Below are 20,143 nucleotides of genomic sequence, written 5' to 3'. Positions count from 1 at the left end.
GCTCTTGGGGCAATTCTTTTCCACATTGGTTGTGTGTCTGGCATTTCTGGCCACCAGCATTTATTTATGGAAACTGACTCTCCACCCAGTGATACTAAATTTGACAGACCCTCATTTAGGTCTCAGCGGAGTACCACCAATGTACTTGCACAGTGGCCCCAGAGAAGACACCAGGGACGAGGAAAGGCCAGGTTTGTTGGGAGATGCTGACTCTGGCTTGTCACTCCCCCCTTTCTCCCCCCCCCCAACCCGGTGACACCCAGGTCCTCAGTCTACCAAGGAGTCCCTGTGGGGGAAACCTCAAGGGACCCTCCCAGTCCGAGCCTGCGATCTGGCTGGATCTCGAGGTCTGAGAGTCATACTCACCTTCTCCTCCCAGCCCTAGGGTTCCTGGACAGCTCTGGATAGAGGCAAATGTGTTTTCCATCAAAAGCTGCTTGCAGCCACTCCTGGGCTTACTACTAATTCCTTCTTAAGTCTGTCCCAAAGCGCCTACCTAGCGTAGGGCCAGCTGCTGGGCACAAGTAATATGTTTTAATCAGCTGCATTAAGCTCTTCCATTTTAAGCCATTTGAAAGTAGATGATGAGACTCAAAGTGTCAGGTGTCCAGCAGCTCGACTTTGTGGCTGGGCAACAATTTGTGAAAATATCCATCACACAGGCATGTTTGTGACTACTGAAACCATCTGGGAACCCCTGTAAAATGTAAAAGAAAAATCTCTGAATTATAAGAAAACACATGCCATGAGAAGAAATGCAAGTTTTATTACAATCATTATTATTCTCGAGGTTCACAACAGATGAACTCATTCAGGAAAATATTTTGCACGTAAGGATTTAGAGCCCAGGGAGACATGTCAGAAGTAGCAAAAGGATGTGAACCATGTACCTTGGGAAACACCGCAGAGCTCCGGGTTGCAAAACCAGAAAGTAGCAAGGATGCATCTGAATTTCTGAATTTCGTAGGGGAGGGTATGGTGGTCTGCACAGGCCTGACCTAGCTCCAGGAGGTAGCTGAGGGCGGCTACTGGCTTGCTGTGCTCCCAGGGCACGCTCTTCCCCGACCCCCAGTCCGCATCTCTGCAAGCCAGGTTATACCAACATCTCCTCATTTAAGGAATCCCAGGTGTGACCAGAGGGCGCCTTGATGGTTCGACCCTGCTCCCAGCGAATCAGTGAGAAGGGAAACCAAACACTGCCTTTAGCACGTGAAGCAGCGCTGTGCCGCTCCCTCGGGGAAGGGCGGGAGGTGGCTCTGATGAGGTCTGCATCATTTTTACCGGTGGGCAGACGCGGCCTTGATCAGGACGTGAGGCGGGCCGGTGGGACGCACGCTGCTGACCCGCAGCAGATCGGGCTGTTGCCGGTGGGATGCTGGAGCCCTACCTGCTCCAGAAGCACCTGCTCTGGAAGACGGCTACGTCTGAGGAGGGCAGCCCTTTGGATTTTCAGGAAAGAAAAAGCACTCTCCAGCCGTGAGCTGGGCTGAAAGCAGAGGACAATCGGACTCGCCCCGGTGGTCGCGGGCCCGGGCAGACCCGCGCTTGTGCGTAAGGATTTCGGGGCAGTTGGATGGACGGGGTTTTCCTAGCTCAAACGGAACACGGGGTTTCCACCTTTCTCTTGGGAGACAACGGACAGGTTCTCGTCTGGTCTTTTGCTGAGCAAATGCCCTTGCTTGAGTGTTCCAGAACTAGCTTTGTGTCTGAACTCAGGAGCAGCTCTAGACGGGATTCTGAACCTCGTGGCTCTGCCCGATGGCCCCGCTGGAGGCTGTCTGCGTCAGGAGGCAGTGCCGGACTCGGGACGCACACTGCGATCTCCCGGAGATGCTTCTTCCGGGCAGACTGCCTAGATTCCAATTTTTCAGGAGGCGGCTCTGGAGACTCAAGAGCCCTTTCAACGATGGGCGCCTCTCTCTCTTTGGCTTTTCCCGGGACCACCTGGTACCCCCCGGCGCTCTGCAGTGACCCCGGCGCTCTGCAGTGACCCCTGTCACACGGGGAGGGGAATCTGGTGTCACTTCCACCAAAAACCTTCCCTGCCCTGCCTTCCTGCAACCGGCCCCCTAATTAATGCCCCGTTCTCCCCTAGCTGTTAAGGCACAGTGTCGTGTTATTGAACAGCATGTAGTGGGCGACGTTTCCTCTGGCTTTCATCTATCCTGTCCTCCCAAAATGTGCGCCCTCTGGAAACTCTGGAAAGCTTTGGAAACTTCCCTGACTCAGGTCTGGGCAAGTTCAGCTTCTGGCCCTTACAGGGAAACCACGATCCTCAAAGGCCACCAACCGGAGCCTCCATGGACACAAGGCTGGCGGGGGGGGGGGGGGGTCAGATCCTTTGTAGTTTCAGATACAGAAATTTAAGGCAAAGGCGGGGGCACTTGGCTTGGTCTTAGATTTCCCAGGGGAGCAGTATTTTTGAAGAAAATGCCGGTTTTCTCTGCCGAGGAAATACGAAAGGTTGGAAAACTGAGGCACTGCTGCTGGAGGCACTGGGTCCCGCCTCTCACTTGCGAGGCTGCTGGATGTGCTGGGTTCTCGGGGACGGGTGCTTGTCTATGGAGGCGTGGGGCTTCTGGTGAGCCACCTGCGCGGCCGCCGGAGGGAAGTCCTTGTCGCCCTGTCAGGAGACAGAAGGCACACGTTCACCCAGAGTGGACAGTGGGGCGGGGTGACAGTGAGCCCCCAATGCCACACCTACCGGCTTCCCTGCAGGGCGGCTGATGGCAGGGGGACCTGCCGGCGGGCAGCAGTCCGGAAGCTCTCTGGGGAGGGGAAGGGGGCACCGAGGCCCGGACACCATCCTGAGGGGGAGAAGGCTGTCTCTGCCCCCTCATCATGAGCTCAGGTCACCATGGGGCTCCCTCAGAACTAAGCCGGGCTTGGGTACCTTCCTCTGCTGGAGCTGACCTCGTGACCCTTCCAACTGGGGCAAGACAGAGCCAACTCCAGTCTTCGATGCTAATCTGCTGTCACAGCCGAGTCAGGGCACCGGGGAAGGAGACACCCACGGCGGGGCGGAAAGCTGGGAAGTGACGCCAGAGCCAACCCGCCCAGTTGCAAAGGCGGCGCCGGGATCTGTCGGGAGAACTGCCTTCTAGTGCCACCATGCAAGTGTGGTGGTGGCTGGGCCGGGCTGCCGCCGCGGCGTGCTGTGGCCGAGCCAAGTGGCCTGGGCTGACTTTGGACTCGGGCTGCCGCGCAGTTTTCTCTCACGTAGGAGGTGTGCCACCCGTCTGTCCCCGGGGCCCTGGGGTGCCGGGGCGAGCTGTTCTGAGCAACCGCAGGGTCTAACTCATCGCACACTGAGGGTGCGATTGTCCCGAGAGCCCCAGGGCTGTGGGCCGACGCACGGGGCCTCCCTCAAATGCACGTTTGCTGACACGTCGTTAAAAAAAAATATGTTGTGGGGGGTGCCTGGGTGGTGCAGTCAGCCAAGCACCTGAATCTTGGTTTTGGCAGGTCCTGATCTCAGGGCCGTGAGATCGAGCCCCACCTCGGGCTCCGCACTCAGCAGGGTCAGTTTGAGATTCTCTCTCCCTCTGCCTGCCCTTCTCGCTGTGCTCGCGCTCTCTAAATACATAAATAAATCAATCTTAAAAAAAAAAAAAAGAGGAAGTTGGGTCTCACCAGAAAAAGGGGCTCCTGAAAGGTAAAGGGCACGACAAACACCCGTGAGTTTAGTCCAGGGGTCGGCGAGCATTTTCTGTAATGGGCCAAGTCACAGATACGGCAGCTCTGCGGGTCACTCTCTGCCGCTGCGGCAGGAAAGCAGCCACTGACGCACCCGGCGGCACAGCCGTGGCTGGGTGCACTAAGACCTCACCTGCGGACACTGGGATGTGAATTTCATGTAATTTTCACGTGTCACAACATATACTTCTTATTTTGAGTTTTCAACCATTTAAAGATGAAGAAACATGCTCAGCTCACAGGTCACCCAGAAACTCCAGGCTTGGGGGTGCCTGGCAGCTGCAGCCCCTGGGTGCACGCCATGCGGTCACCGTTCCATAGGGTGTTCGCAACAGAGGCGACACAGCACAGGGGCCCCCGGGTCCCCGACACGGGGGGGGTTTAACAAGGACAGGAGGGATCCGACCCCGTGCCAAGGGTTTGACAGAACGGCTCTTACCCGGGCGATGACACCAGAGATGAACACGGTCGGCTTGGGCGGGCTGCGAGACAAGAAGGGAAAAGGCGAAGTCAGGGAACAGAAGTGGAAGGAGGCAGGCAGAGGGAGCGTGGGGGAGGAGGGTCTGGGGGAGTGCAACAGACAGGGATGGAGGAGGACGGAGGAAGGGGAGCAAACCTCCTCTTCTGAATTATTTCTTCTCCCCTGGACCAGCTGGGGTCCATCTCCTGAGGTGCGTCCAGGCAAGAGCCAGGGACTAGCAGGCAGCAGGGGAGTCATGTGTTTTCTTTGTATTTTTGGCGGGGGAAGGGGTGTCATCCTCAAACAGTGGCTGTTTGAGCAGTTTCTGTTTCATGAGACTACGGACAAGGACGCCTCCTGAAGCAGGGAAGACGTGTGGTCACACGGGGCGGAAGCTGGAGACTCCCACCGAGGAGGGACTCTCCTCCCTGCCCTTGCCACGGCTTCCAGCAGCTTCTAAGGGGGAAAGCCCTGGGCCAGTACAAAGCTCCTGGCCCTTAGGAGACCCAGGGATTAAAAATGTAGGGTCCTTGTGAAGCTACTGTCATTTCTTAACACCTGAAATCCTACTGAGCTACCCACATGTCAACATTCCCCGGGAGGTGGGAGAAAGGACCAAAGTAACACATGTCCCTTGCCGAAAAGCACAGAAACGCAAACATGTTCAAATCAGCTGTCATTGTACCACATGGAAATAATCAGTTAATACACGGTTCTCTGTCCAGCCTATCTCTGGATAGACGGACGCACTTGTTTTCACATCAAACTTTTTTCTTACAGCAGAGTCATACTGTTTTCTGCATTTAGGAGATGCTGAGCACACTTTCACGTTCGTGTACACTCTCCTGTGTTAGCACACGCTCTCCTCTGCATGTTTTCAAATGGCTGCGCGTGCACAGTTTAAGAACATCGGAACACCGATCCGGGGGGTACGCAGATACACACCCCTGTGAAATGCCCCCACCAGAGCTAAGGGGACCTGGGAACGACAGGTGAATAATACAAGGCCAGCTTGGCAGGGAGAGGGCCGGGGGGGGCGCGGGGGCAGTTCCAGGAGGCAGAAGGTTGTGGTCAAGGCCAGTCTTGCTGGGCGGATGGGGGGCGGGGAATCCATCCCCACTGCTGCCCAGCCCCCTCCCACCTGCTCTGCTGCTCTTGTTCTGCTGCTGGGCACCAGGGAGGGAAACCACTTGTCTTAGCTTTGTTTTGCTCCAGGCAAACGTCCCAGGATTCACTAAGTTCACTGTTTATCTCCCCAACAGTTTTGCTATATACCCGAAATGCTCCCAAGTGATTTCTGTTACTCCGAGAGATTAAGAAACTTCAAGTCTTACTAAGCAGTAGAGAGATGTCCCTACATGACCGGTTTTATTTTTGCTTTTGTCGCGCGGGTGAAGTGGGTTGGATTTTTTTTTTTCTTCGATTACAAATACGATTTGGCTACAAGATCAATAGCGCAACAGCCGGCCAGAGATGAGTAGGTTCAGCTCGAGGGTAAGTCCCCCACGTGGTAGATTTGGAAGCCTTTGCGATCCAGACACTTCCTGCTGCGAGGGCTCCCGACCACCCACAGGCTGGGCCCCCAGGGTGTTCACGGCCAAGGGTTTCGCATCCCAAGCTGCGGAACCGTCTTCCGGATTCTAACGTTTCATGAATGTTTTAGAGAGGACTATGGAAATGGTACCCCAAGACTTTCTTACATTTTGCATGTTCCTTTAACAATCTAGGAAAAAGCCTGAAGTAGGGAGGGCTCTGTTTTGTGGACTGATTACGTAACATCTCCTTCCAGGCCATCCTTTTGTACCCAGACGGCATGACTGCTTGGATCGTGTCCACTGTTTTTAGTTTTGTAACCTGAGTCAAGGTGTTCAAAGGCAGTAAAGGGAGCCCCCCACACCTCCACCGCCCCCCGCAAGTACTTGATGAGAAAGTCACCCACAGAGAGTGAATCTAGTCAAAATAAATCACAGTCGAGTGACTGCCTGCCCAAAGGGAACCCCAAAAGGTGTCCCAGGAAGCCTGAGCCATTATATACGTAAAACAGGCAGGCTCTCTTCCCCTCCTGGTGTCTCTGTATACACGTATGTACACCCTCATTGCTGAAGAGCAGACAAGCAAAAACAATGTTAAAATCGCTATATGGCTGTGTGTAGCAAGCACACAAGCGCACATTTTTCACGGAGAACTGGCCTGTAGGAATATGGCGGCCCAACCGGCAGAGGGGGAGCGCACCTGGGAGAGGCAGCGTCCGGCTCTGGGGAAAGGAGGCGGCCGACAGCAGGCAGCGCGGAGCAAAGGCCAGGCTGCCGCGGGTCCCTGCGTCCTGAACCCCTCGCGCCCCCGGCGCCCTTCCTGCCGCTCCCCGGTGCACCCAGCCCCCGCTGGTCGGCAGCCCCTGCCCCTGACTTCTGGGAATCTGGTTCTCAGGGGGCTGCTGGCAGCACCCGCTCCCCTCCGCGTGCAGGGAGGAAGGGTTTCCAGGCCCCAGGAGCCCCATCAGGTCCCACACTTCCAGCCCGTGGCCTCCTTCTCCTCCTCGGAGGTGACCCTTCAAAGCCTGGGTATTTCCGCCCAGGTCAGGCCCTGGGCGTCTCCCACGTTAAACATGAATGTGGGTTCCAGGCCTCGCTTTCAGAAGGTCTTGGGAAATGTGTGCAAACGGTCACAATTAGAGGTCATTAGTGACCTGGGACCAGCCCCAGTGTCACAGAATGCATGTGCAGGGGGACGGCCACTAGAATCCAACTCCCAGAGCCTCCCCCCAACATGAGCCTCTCAAGGACACCTCACCACACGACCGCTGGGGCGGCCATGGAGACTCTGGGGACTGAAGGAGACCCTAAGAATGCTCCCGCCCGGCCCGGCTCATTCCCTGAGGGGTGTCCGGGGACTCTGGGTGCAGCACTTAAGGCTCCCCCCAGGGACAGGGCTGCAAGATGGCCCTCTCCTCACTGACCCCGTCTTCCTGAGGAACCTACGCTTTGACACACAAGCCTTAAGCTTTCGGGTTTTCACGGCTTGCTGGATCTGCTCATAATGGGAAAGTACGTTGGTGAAAAACAAGCTGGGCTCAGAGTACAGACATACGCTCTGACACCCGCCGGGGCGGCGGGTGGTGGAAAGCTGGGTGCTGGGGCTCTGAATCAGATGTTTCATGGCCTGCCCAAAGGGCTCCTTAGGTTTGAGATGGTTGTGGGGGGGAAGTTTCTGACACATTCTCCTGGAATTCACGAACCACTTCTTGGTTAGCGGTAAGAAGAGGGACACATGGCAAAGCTCCTGGGGCAAACCCGGCAGATATACGCATGGGGCGCACGTATCCCACGGTCCCTCGGAAAAGGATTACAGACGTGGGAAATAATACAAATGACAGAAGTAAGTACTAAAATATCGTATTAGTATAAATATTAAAAAATAAGTAAATACTAAATAGGGATTAAAAGTCCAAATAACCTCTTATCAAATCTTTGTTTTTGATGTTGTATTAAAAAGTACTATTAACGTAGTACTGGAAGTCCTAGCCTCAGCAACGAGACAACAGAAAGAAATAAAAGGAATCCAGATCAGCAAGGAAGAAGTCAAACTTTCATTATTTCCAGATGACATGATACTCTACATAGAAAATCTGAAAGACTAAAATTGCTGTAACTAATGCAGGAATTTAGCAAAGTTGCAAGATTTAAAATCAACGTACAGAAACCTGTTGCATTTCTACACACCAATAATGGAGCAGCAGAAAAAGAAATCAAGAATCAATCCCACTTACAACTGTGCCAAAACCAGTAAGATACCTAGGAGTAAACCTCACCAAAGAAGTAAAAGATGTGTACTCCGAAAACTATAGAACATTTATGAAAGAAATTGGAGAGGACACAAAGAAATGGGAAACATTCCATGCTCATGGATTGGAAGAATAAACAGTGTTAAAACGTCTATACTACCCAAAGCAATCTACACATTTAAAGCAATCCCTACCAAAATACCATCAGCATTTTTCACAGAGCTAGAACAAACAATCCTAAAATTTGTACGGAACCACCAAAGACCCCAAATAGCCAAAGCATCCCAAAAAAGAAAAGCAAAGTTGGAGACATCACGATTCTGGATTTTAAGCTCTATTACAAAGCTGTAGTCATCAAGACAGTATGATACTGTCTCAAAAACAGACACATAGACCAGTGGAACACAGTAGAAAACCCAGAAATTGACCCACAAATATAGGGTCCCCTAATCTTTGACAAAGCAGGAAAGAATACCCAAAGGAAAAAAGACAGTCACTTCAACAAATGGAGCTGGAAAAATGGATGGCCACACGAAGAATCAAACTGGACCGCTTCCTTACACCACACACAAAAATAAATTAAAAATGGAGGAATGACCTAAATGTGAGACAAGAAACCATCAAAATCCTAGAGGAGAACACAGGCAGCAACCTCTTCGACCTTAGCCACAGCAGCTTCTTCCCAGACATGTCAACAGGGGCAAAGGGAAACAAAGGCAAAAAGGAGCCACGGGAACTTCATCAGGATAAAAAGCTTCTGCGCCGCAAAGGAAAGAGTCGGCAAAACTAAAAGGCAGTTTGCGGAATGGGAGAAGATATTTGCAAATGACATATCTGATAAAGGGTTAGTATCCAAAATCTATAAAGAACTTAACAAAGTCAACACCCCAAACTCAAATAATCGAGTTAAGAAATGGGCAGAAGACATGAATAGTCATTTTCCCAAAGAAGACCTCCAGATGACTAACAGACACCTGAAAAGATACTGAACATGACTCATCATGGGGAAATGCAAATCAAAACCACAATGCGATACCATCTCACACCTCTCAGAACGGCTAATGTTAACCACACAGGAAACAAAAGATGTTGGCAGGGATGCGGAGAAAGGCAAACCTGTTTACATGGTTGGTGGGAATGCAAGCTGGTGCAGCCACGCTGGAGAATAGCATGCAGGTTCCTCAGAAAGTTAAAAATAGAGCTACCCTAAGATTCAGCAATTGCATGAGTAGATTTACCCAAAGGATACAAAAACACAAATTTGAAGGGGGTACACGCATCCTGATGTGCTGTTTGTAGCAGTATTATCAGCGACAGCCAAACTATGGAAAGAGCCCAAGTGTCCACTGAATGATGAATGGATAAAGAAGATGTGGTGTATGTGTATGTGTGTGTGTGTGTGTGTGTGTGTGTGTGTGTAATGGAATATTACTTAGCCATAAAAAAGAATGAAATCGTGCCATTTGCAGTGATGTGGCTAGAGCCAGAGGGTATTGTGTTAAGTGAAATAAGTCACAGAAAGACAAATACCACATGATTTCACTCATATGTGGAATTTAGGAAACAAAACAGATCAACATAGAGGAAAGGGAAAGAAAGAAGAAAGTAAACTGTAAAAGACTTCTAATGGTAGGGAACAAACGGAGGGTTGCTGGAGGGGAGGTGGGTGGGGGACGGGCTGGATGGGTGATGGGCATTCAGGAAGGCGCTTGTGATGAGCGCTGGCTGTTATATGGAAGTGCCGAACCACTGAATTCTACCCCTGAAACCAATATAACTCCATATGTTAACTAGAATTTAAATAAAAATTTGGAGAAAAAGTATTAAAAAAACAGAAAGCATTCAAGGATTGGGTGGCACGTGCAAGCTCTTAAGCTGGCCCGGAGAGGAGAACCGGGCGTCTGCTAGCTCCTCCCGTCAGCTCCAAGTAAACAGTGCTCCTAAGATTGGAGCGCCTTCTCCCCTCCTTGCCAGGTTTGCTTTAAAACCCTAGCTAGCTCAGCAACTAATTCAAAAAATTCTTGACCATTTTAACTGTTTTTTTAATTTATTTTTAAAAGATTTTTATCTATTTATTTTAGAGAGAGAGAGCAAGCAAGCATGAGCAGGGAGGGGGAGGGGGAGAGGGAGAGGGAGTCTCAAGCAGACTCTGCACTGAGCACGGAGCCCAATGTGGGGCTCGATCTCATGACCCTGAGATCGGGCCTTGAACTGAAACTGAGAGTCGGCGGCCTGACTGCACCACTCAGGCGCCCCACCACTTTAGCGATTTTTAATTGCTCGGTTGTACACCTGATGGCAGCAAGTACATGCACAATGTTATCCAGCCATCACCGTCATCCGTTTGCAGAGCTTTTCAGCAACCTTAGGAGAAACAATTACACAGCAACCCCAGTGCTTCCAAGACCCCCTCCTCCAGCCTCTCCCCCAGCCCCCTCCATGACCCATCCCCCAGTCCTCTCCTCAGCCGCTGGCAACTGCCGTTCTACCTTCTGTCCTAAGAATGGAACTACTTGGGCACCTCAGACCTCAGATGAATGGAATCTTGCTTATTTCCTTTAAAACACAAGGTTCACCCAGGTTGTAGTGTACGTTAGAATTCCCTTCTTTCGGGGCACCTGGGTGGCTCAGTCAGTTAAGCGTCTGCCTTTGGCTCAGGTCATGGTCCCAGGATCCTGGGATCGAGTCCCACTTCAGGCTCCTTGCTCAGTGGGGAGCCTGCTTCTCCCTCTGCCTGCCTCTCTGCCTACTTGTGCTCTCTCTCGGACAAATAAATACATTTAAAAAAAATCTTTGAAAAAAAAAAAAGAATTCCCTTCTTTCTCAGGTTGAATTATGTGCCATTATATGGGTAGGCCACATTCTTCTATCCACTTGTCGCTGATGGACACTTGGGTTCTTTCCACCTTTTGGCCGCTGTGACATATGACACAGTGGACACTGACGTTACAGGATCTGTTTGCGTCCCTGCTGTCAAGTCTCTTGTGTATTCACTCACAAGTGGACTCCTCAGTCCTGTGGTCGGTAATCCCTCATTCAAGTTTGAGGAACCACCGACTGGTTGTCCACGGAAGCTCCACCATTTGAGATTCCCATCAGCAAAGCGCAGGGTCCCATTTCTGCACATCACCCATTCTTATCATAGTCTGGGGCTTTTTGATAGCAGGCATCTCAATGTGTGAAATGTGGTATATCGTCATTGTTTAGACTTAGCTACTAAAGTTTAAGAATAAGCTTCCCTGGGGCACCTGGGTAGCTCAGTCAGTGAAGCATCTGCCTTCAGCTCAGGTCATGGTCCTAGGGTCCTGGGATTGAGCCCCGCATCCGGATCCCTGCTCAGCTGGGGTCTGCTTCCCCCTTCTCTCTCCCCCTCCCCACTGCTCCTATACTTATGAACTCTCTCTGTCTCTCAAATAAATAAATTAAATCTTGGGGGGGGCGGGGAAGAGCTTCCCTGCAGCAGGGAGTAAAAGTATCAGTGTGCACTGATCATTGGCCATGGTTTTTAGGACACCACCACGTTCCTCCCCCGCCGCCCAACAAGTGCTCTCCCCTCTGAAAGGGAAAAGCCTATCATCAACTGCAAGGACATCAAGGGAGCCGCCAGTGACAAGGTGACGGAAGGCTGACCTCTTGTCTCACAGAGACACGGATCTGCACGGAGCTCTTGTCCGGCCCAGGCCGCGTGGGGGTGTGGGTTTTCATCAGGCTTGGCCGAAGCGCCCCTCGCTCCTTGTCCTTCTCCACCTGCCGCGCACAGCCTCTCACGCTGGGAACTGTCTGTTATGTTTGTGGAGCGGAAACCCTGCCCGAACGCCTCGAGCTCCGGCAGCCGCGACAGAAACTCAAGACGAGAACCCCGGCGACGAGTCTGCTTACCAAGCTGTGTTTGCAGAAACACACAGATTTTAAACTGCATTAGGGTTCCGCGCAAAGCATAACCTACATTTCCAAGATTCTATAAACTGTGATCACGGCTTTGAGGATTTAATTATTCCGATGGAAATCGCTCTGACAGATGTTGTGTTGAAGATGCAACACTCCTTTCTCTCAGGAAACAGAGACGGGGAAAAACACCAGCCCTGCCCTGCCCACTTCCTCAGGCTTTTCCCGTTTCTAAAATCTGCATTTCTCTAAACTTCAAGGGACGGCAAGCGAGGCGGAATCAGGGGCGATCAGCGCCCCAGCAACGGCTTCTTCACTCGTCAGCAGCCCCACACCTGTCGCACCTGCCCCAGGCCGAGTGTCTGAGGCACCTCGGAGTGCTCCAGGGCTCCCCTGTTCGGGACCTCACAGTCGCAGCAGGGTCGTCTGGCCTAACTACATTTTCTTAGTATTTATTTTGTAAGTTTCCTTGATGGATAACGTTTGTGGTCCTGGCATTCCAGACAGGCAGGATCAAATGCTTAGGGAATGAGTGACCCAGAGGAATGGAGACAGGGTTTGCTGGTCTCATCTTTATTTCCTTTATTTGTTTAAAGATTATTTATTTATTTATTGTTTAAAGATTTATTTATTTATTATAGAGATCGAGAGTGAGAACAGGAGTAGAGGCAGAGGGAAGGAATCTCAAGCAGACTCCCTGATGGGCGCCAAGCCCGACTCGGGACTCGAACCCATGACCCCAAGATCATGACCTGAGCTGAAACAAGAGTCGGACGCTCAATAGACTGAGCCACCCAGGAGCCCCCTGATCTCATCTTTTAAAAAAAAAAAAAGTCCCCAGGGCTGAGAAAACAATTCACATTTTTAAAACTCTTCTCGAATCGAAAATAGCAACTAGTGAAATAAATGTCAATGTTTTTAATTTAACTCAACCTACCCAAGTGACTAGTAGGCCAACATGGGATCAACGGAAAAACAATCGAGCTCACTTGATGTCCTGAGGTCTCCCTACCTGGACTGTCACAGTGCGGGTCCCCCGCGACGGGCCATTTTCTGCCCAGCTCTGGGGGGTGCAGCTCGGCCGCTGGGCTGTGAAGGAGCCTAGCCATGACTCGGTCCAGCTTCCCTCCACGGGGACGGCCGCCCTGGCCTGTGCCGTGGTGGTGCTGGCAGGCGAGGACCTCTAGGGCCCTCGGGGCGGCCTCTGCGCTGTCTCTGACCCCTGGCATTTTGCCCAGGGGCTCCAACCCAAGACGAAGGCCTCTTCTAAGTCCCTCTTGTGGGACAGGACTGCGATGTTTGCGGAAGCTACCACAGGCCTCTGGGACACCCCCTTCCTGGATTCCGGAACCCGACTGCAAATTTGCTCACTTTCTGGGGCCCTCCTCCCACCCCGATTCTAGTGTAGTTTCTAAAATTTTGCCCAGGAACGGCACACACCGTCCACATGTGCCCCAGCAACCCAGGCCTGTGCAGTCCGCCGACCTGGTCCAGGAAGCTAAGACTGCTCTTGCTCAAAGCTAAGCCTGGGGACAGGATTCTGAGCTCCCTGGCAGGGACCGAAATGCTCACCTTCCCAGGATTGCTAGTGACAGGAAACAGGGTCAGCGTGTGTTTGTATCAACCCTGCTTTCCCAGCTAGTTCTATGGGGTCCTTTCTCTTCCTGCTTTTACCTTGGGGGAGAGCTGTACCACCCTCATCGAAAAACAGGCTTCTAGGAATGGGAGGAGGAGTTCAAGGCCACAGGAGCTGTAGGCCTCTGCCTTCCCGAGCGTCTCGCAGAGATCAGGGTTCTGAGCTGCTGTATAGGAGCGCGCTGGGACGGACGGACGGACACACACACACACACACACACACACACACAGTGATCAGTAGGACTGGGAATACATTACTGGAAAGTTCTAGTTAACAGAATCATTTTCATGTGAGTGCTTTTGATCTGAGTTCAAGGAAGTCCACCAAATTACCCTCAGCAAATACTTTCTCCTCTTCACGAAAATGTACTCTGAAAATATCAGAGGGAGGTGTTCATACAGAGATGGGGCCATGCGGCCTTTAATGCGTTGTTTCTTAATTTCTCAAAAGGATGGGAATGGCCTCAGATGATAACAGCCCCCTGTGTATGGATCACTTACCAGGGGCCAGGCACCGAGTTAAGTGCTTTACCTAGAATTATTGTATCTAACCCCCTCAAACTTGTGAAGTAGGATTATGTCCACTTTATAAATGAAGGAATGGTAAATCAGAGAGGGTACTAATTTGCCTGAAGGTTGCCCAGCAGAGAAGTGCTCACAGCCAGACTTGGAACAAGGGCAGGCCACAGCACTAGCCTAATGCCCTCCTTTTAGGGCTGAGAAGTGGGTCACTTGGTGGCCTGTATTTTCAGATTGTCTTTTATGTACAATTTAGAGATGCAGATTTTTTAAGTAATCTAACTGTAGTCACAGAGTCCCTTACTTAACCAGACAGATTTGAATAGATTCGTATCTGCCTCAGCATTTACTTTCTGAGTTGATAATGGATTTTTTTTTCTTGAAAACTATCATTTATGTCTATAGGCCCTCACTAGGGTACAGAGCACATCCCCGTAAACGAACTCTTCCGATTCTCTTCCGTAGGGGTCGTCTTTATCCTTCGGACAAAGCAATGGCAGATGCAACTGGCTGAAATTTGTTCGCGGTCCCAGAGGCAGAGCCAGGAGGGGTGTGGGCCCCCTAGCTTTCAGCTCGATGCTCTTTGCTGGGTCATTGCTGGCTCTGTCCCAGTGAAGGTTTCAAACTCTCAAGCCAGAACACAGTTGACGTGATCCACGAAGGCGGCCAGGAGGCAAGGGGGCAGGTGCGCCGAGCCAAGCATGGGTTCTGAACCCCGATGTCCATGTTTGCCTCCTGGCTCTGCCCATGACCGGTTTGGTGGATGGTGTCTGAGGGCTCTGGGTTTAGTGTCCTCCTCTGGACCACGGGATGGCCACGGACCCGACCCCATCAGGTGACCGTACATACACACGGTGCTCAGACTCTCTGCCAATGTCACGTGTTGAGATAGTGACACATCCCTCCCCTTACTCCCCACCCCCCCAAACCCTGCCTTTGGTTTCCACTGCCAAGTCACACCTGGTTCAATTCTATTTCATCCGCCGTGTAGAACACCACGCTTGTCTGGGACATGAGTGCTTCCCAAGTGAGCAGAATGGCCTGCGATAAATCAGACACCCCAAACCCATACGCTGGACTTGGAGAAACACTCTCTAGTTTCTCTAGAGAAACGAAACTCTCTAGTTCTGCCCTTCATCTATTCCGTTTCTATGCTGACATGACCCGGACAGCTTGTTTAGCTTCTCAGCCCACTGAAGCCAGGAGGGAACAGTCATGACGAGGCAGCCAGGGACTGTGATGGGGCCACCAGCGCTTACAGCGGAGGCTGGTGTCTCTGAGGGACAAGGCTGGGGAGGAAGGGGTTCCAAGTGCTCGTACTGGGGCCACCAGCCCCTCCTGCACCCACAGCTCCTGGTCCCAGCCCAGGAGGCGAGGATGGACGGAGGCCTGGCTGGGATGCTGGCAGGGGTTGGTGGAGGCAGGCCACCATCCAGAGAAGGCGCCATCAGGACCTGGGAGGGCGTCATCGGGTGACACTCCCTCCCTTCCCGGTAAGAAAGCAAGTGTGTGCTCAGGAGGGGATTCCCCGCACCCCCCCCCCAAATCTCCCTAACTGTCAGATCATCTGGTGAGTCAGCGAGCGGTGCTCACATAAACTCTCGGGCCCAAAAGCCTGTGTCAGAGTCTCGATTTCACTTTCCAATAAGCAGCTGACACTTCCACGAGGCCTCCCTCCCCATGAGGACACATGACAGAAGCACTTCCCCATTTAACCTGCCGCCCATCGCATGGGGCACCGAGCCGGTCCCAGACCACAAAGCCCTTCAGGGGTGTCGTGCATGGTCCGAGGGGGAGGAAGAGGCAGGAGCTCTCCAAACGCAGCCCCGCAAATGGAAACACGGGCTGTGAGGGCTTCACTGAGCCGCCCCTGAGGCCAGAGCGAGAACACGGCTGCCCCCTCGGCGGGGACCCGGCCCAGGAGGCCGGGTGCAAGCCCAGAATTCGACCTGGTGGCCAGCTCCGGGAGAACATCAAACAGGGTCTCTTGAAAGGGCGGGCGGGGTGGGGGGGGGTCAACACAGACCCCGCCAAGGCGATGTCTAAGTCGAGGCCCGCAGGTGTGATGGGAAGGACGCGTGCTGGGCCGCAGTGAGCAGAAGAAGGGGCACAGTTCGGTGTGCTTTGGCCAGCACCAAGTCACAAAGTGGGTGAGGGCCAAGGGCGCCCTCTTCTTGGTCTTCTGCACCGACGGAGGTGGGGTGACGCGGGGTGCGGCCCAGCTCGTGGGACAGGCCCTCCTGGTGAGGGGGTAGAGCTCTCCAGGCGACCCGGAAGCAGATTCTGCCACGGACTTTCGACTTTGCTCTAAATCCACGGATTCATGTTTCCACGGAGTTTACAGAAAAACAGATTCCCACCTGCGGCGATGTGCATGTATGTCCTGTAAACAGACGGAAAACAAATCCTCCCTAGCCGCCTTTCCTTGACGTCTCTTCCTGGCTTGCTGTTAATTTATTTGGGTTATTAATTTTCTAGACACCAAAATAACAATTAGCGTGGCTGGTGACCGGAGGGAAACAGCTCACTTGACTGCACCCAGACATTCCTTTGTCACGTCGCTCCTCACAGACTCGTTGGCAGCGCGGGGCCGAGAACATTCCCACAAGATGGCGCTGCGGTTCCTCTCAGCCGCCGCCGGTCGGCGGCCGAGCTTTGGCCGGTGCCCGGTGCCTGGTGCCCGGTGCACAGGACAGCTGGATGCTGGGTGTCCCCGGTGGGCTGGGGTCCCTGGCACCTCAGGACAGGTGTGTCCCCCCGTCCCATGAGTCTGACTAAAGGCAAATAAGACACAACCCCGGTGCTTTCAATAACATGCTCGATCTGAGAGAAAATCATCTGGAAGCCAGTTCCTCCCCAGTGTGGTATATGGAGTTTGTGAAATCATGTTTAAAGGGCCTGAGCAGAGGTCCTTGACCGGTCTCCTCACTTTCACGGCGAGGACGGAGGCTCGGGGTCAGCGATGGGGTCCTCTCCCCACCTGGTCCAGGCCTTGGGACGGGCCCTGCGCCCGGCCTGCTCCTCGGAGCCTGTCCCGGAGACGAGCGGGGTCCGGTCCCCGGGTGCGAGGGCTTCTCGACAGGCTTCTCCAGCGGCAGCCACCCGCGCGGCTCGCCGCTGGCCCAGACGCCAGCACCCCGTCCCCGCTGTTCGTCTCGTGTGAGGCGGCGGACCCCCAAACCCCGAGAGCAGGGCCAGTGCGGCTTCTGCATAAACGATGTGTCCCCCCCGCACGCAGGACCCCTGGCGAGAGCTGCGGACCGTGTACCCAGGGCCTGCAAATGCCACTTGCCCCCTCGACCCGTATTTCCAGAAAGCTCCTCTAAGCTTAGTGCTCGTTCCACACAGAGACCTCCTGGTGTGGCTTAGGACCTGCCCTCCTCTTCCCTTCGTCCTTCCCCCCTTGTCCCTCTTCCCTGCGGGCAAGGGCAGCAGCTACTCTGACTGTTAGCTCGCATCTGAGGGACTTAACACACAGGGGGCATCCCGGCCGGAGATGGTCCCTGCGTTCATGGCAATAGAGGGGCGACCGCATCGGATGACAAAAACCCGGGCCACGCTTCCTGCCGGGTGTGGACGGGCGCTGCCCGGTGCTGGGCACCTGCACGGTTGAGAAAGCCCACCTGGGTCTGCACAGAGCTCGGGGAAGATCCAGAAGCAATGAGAGCAGGGAGTCCTGGAGCGTCTGAGGGCCCCCGGCTTTGGAGACAAACAGCTCTGGGTTCCAATCTCACCTGAGACGAGCAGCCCCTCTGAGCCTCCGTGTCCACCCGTGTCATGGGAACAACGCTACTTCCCAGAACAGCTGCTACTTGGAACAGAATAACGTACATACACTGTGCTCAGGGTGCCGTCTCCTCCGACAAAATTACGTTTAGTGGCAAGAGACACTGAATTAATTTCCTATATAAAGACGGGCCCCCAGTTGCTATTTTGTTTTCTAAAGTTGTCATTTAAAAATTCTTTCCTTCTCCCTCCCTCTCTCCCCCTGTAATAGAGAATTCCAGGGCTTCTGAGAGCTTTGAACCTTGTTTTCTCACTCCTTGTTCTGAGCACATGCGGTGCTGTGGGGGTAGGACTGGAGGGTTTTTACAGAGAGAAAAGGTCCCAGTGCCAAAGAATTTGAGCCCCTGCCGGCCCCACTCCCAGCACCCTGTGTTGTTCAAACAGCACACGGAAGGGGGAAAAAACAAAACAGAAAACAACAAGATGGACTCCTTTATGTCACTAAATGTTCTAGGGAAGATACGTCTCAGGAAGAATGTAGATTACCACTAAAGGCAACCGCTAAGTTTTAAAATTAAAAAAAAAAAAAATCTGTTTTACCACATGGTCATGTCAGAGATGCTGGAAAACAAGGTTTGTCTGTGGGTTAGCTCCGAAGCTACACTGTCGGGCGGGGTCTGCAGGGGGTGACCCGTCACTCAACGACAGGGACAGTCAGTGCAGTGCGGGTGGCTGCTTGACTTAAAGTATTTACTGTCTGTAGTTTGAAATCAGATCTAGTGGGGTGTTTCAGGGTCATGGTCACGTTTATGATGATATGAGCTTGGGAAGAGGGTGTCTGTGGTTGAAAGCACAAAGTAGGTATTTTCTAGAGCGTCTTCAGCTTTCAATAGGAAAATGACTGTGTAAGAAGAAAATCTGACAACTGCTAACAGAACTTCTATCAGAATGAAGTAACACGGACGTTAAATCAAATATAGGCATCAAGAACGCATCCGGCCTGGGTCTCCTTCCATCTCCAGATGCATAGGTGGTCGACCCGGCACGGGACCAGCCAGCGCCAGGCGGGTTTTTGTGGAGAATCCAACAATAAAAGAGGAGAGATGCCAGATTTCACTTGCTCTCGGGAGACTTTCGGCCATGGGAGCTTTGCATCTAGCAAAAGTCAAAACATGCCGTGGGAGGACTGAACACGGCTTAGGTTGAAGTCAAGTACATGGCATGATGGACAAGAGCTTTTGGATTGCTCTGTTGCTGGATTTGCCTGTAATTATATCCTTAATCCACCCTCCAAACTCCTGGCAGGGAGGGATTTGGTAAGCGGAGAGCGGCAGTCCCAGCCCCGCCAGCCGGGCAGACGCGATAAGCGGCTGCCTTCAAAGGTCTCCAGATCTGCAACGGCAGCACGGAAAACACCAGCTCTTGGACCCTCTTTGGGTCGCAGCAGCGCTCGTGCATTTTCAGGAATTAACAGATAAAGAGGAGCAAGGTCAAGAGCACAGAGACCGAAGCCTCTAACCCGCTTCACTCGTACAAGCCAGGGAGGGAGCGAGTGCGCTCAATCCAAGAACCCCACCCTCACGCAGCTGCTGAGAGCAGATGCTCCAGAAATACCCGAACAGCTCAGTAGCGCGACAGGGACGGACCGTGCTATGGACCCACACAGAGTCCCTTCCGGGCGTGAGAAAAGCACTCTGGGCCGTGACTCAAGTCCTCATTCATTCCCTGACACTGAGGAGTCATGATGCTCTGGTCTTGGCAACCAGGTCCCTACCTGGGGAAATTAATGGATTCGGGGCCCTAAGGTTTATCTGTGGTTTGTTTATCTGTCGGTATCACCTGTTTACTCCCGCAACAGACAGATGTTTGAAAGCACCAAGCATGCCTCAAAATGAGGCAGCGTCGAGTGTTGTATCTGGCATACCTCCTGCTTCCTGCTGTCCAGTAGCCGGGGGAGACACGGGGCTCGCCACCACTCCCCGTCACCATCTCTCTTCCACTAACGAGAGTCTGCGGCTCATCTGTTGTCCAGAACTCCGCACTAGGGTCTGGCTAGAGATGAAAGACGACAGAGTGCTGGACCCAGGGGCCCCCTGAATGTCATCCAGAGGCCCACAGGGCACCCTGTGAGGTTTGTCAGAAGCTAAAGTGGGACACAGATCATAGTGATTTTCCAGAAACGAGTCATCCCTGTTTCAAGGCGGCGGGTCTCTGTGGCAACCAGAAGAAAACAGAGCGCGTCCTTGTCCTTAACGATGGGAAGAACTTCCACGGGCTGATCTCCGTCAAGGCTGCCGAGGCCCCTGGGGCTGCTCCTGGGGACGCGAGGGAATCAGAATCTCCCTGAACTTGGCGAATAAGGACTTCAGGCGGGGAAGGGAAGAGCCGGGGCCCGAGACAGAGCCAGCTGCCAACGTGTGCTGCCCTGGGCCCTCTGCCCC

General features: G+C 53.0%; 1 protein-coding gene across 1 annotated transcript in view; it reads right to left on the bottom strand.

Annotated features, from left to right (window-relative positions):
- Window positions 1-746: 746 nt before the first annotated feature.
- DAP (death associated protein) overlaps window positions 747-20,143 on the bottom strand; it is a 66,395-nt gene continuing 46,998 nt past the window's right edge. The window contains exons 3-4 of the mRNA XM_080803444.1: window positions 4,136-4,178; window positions 747-2,623 (exon numbers count right to left, since the gene is read on the bottom strand). Of these exons, the coding sequence (XP_080659570.1) occupies window positions 2,510-2,623; window positions 4,136-4,178 (157 nt within the window). The 3' untranslated portion in view covers window positions 747-2,509. The remainder of the gene's footprint in view (window positions 2,624-4,135; window positions 4,179-20,143) is intronic.

Source organism: Martes martes, assembly GCF_963455335.1.
Source record: "Martes martes genome assembly, chromosome: 5".
Classification (NCBI taxonomy): Eukaryota; Metazoa; Chordata; class Mammalia; order Carnivora; family Mustelidae; genus Martes; species Martes martes.
The sequence above is the reverse complement of the archived record's forward strand: the minus strand, read 5'-3'. Positions and strand labels throughout refer to the sequence as shown.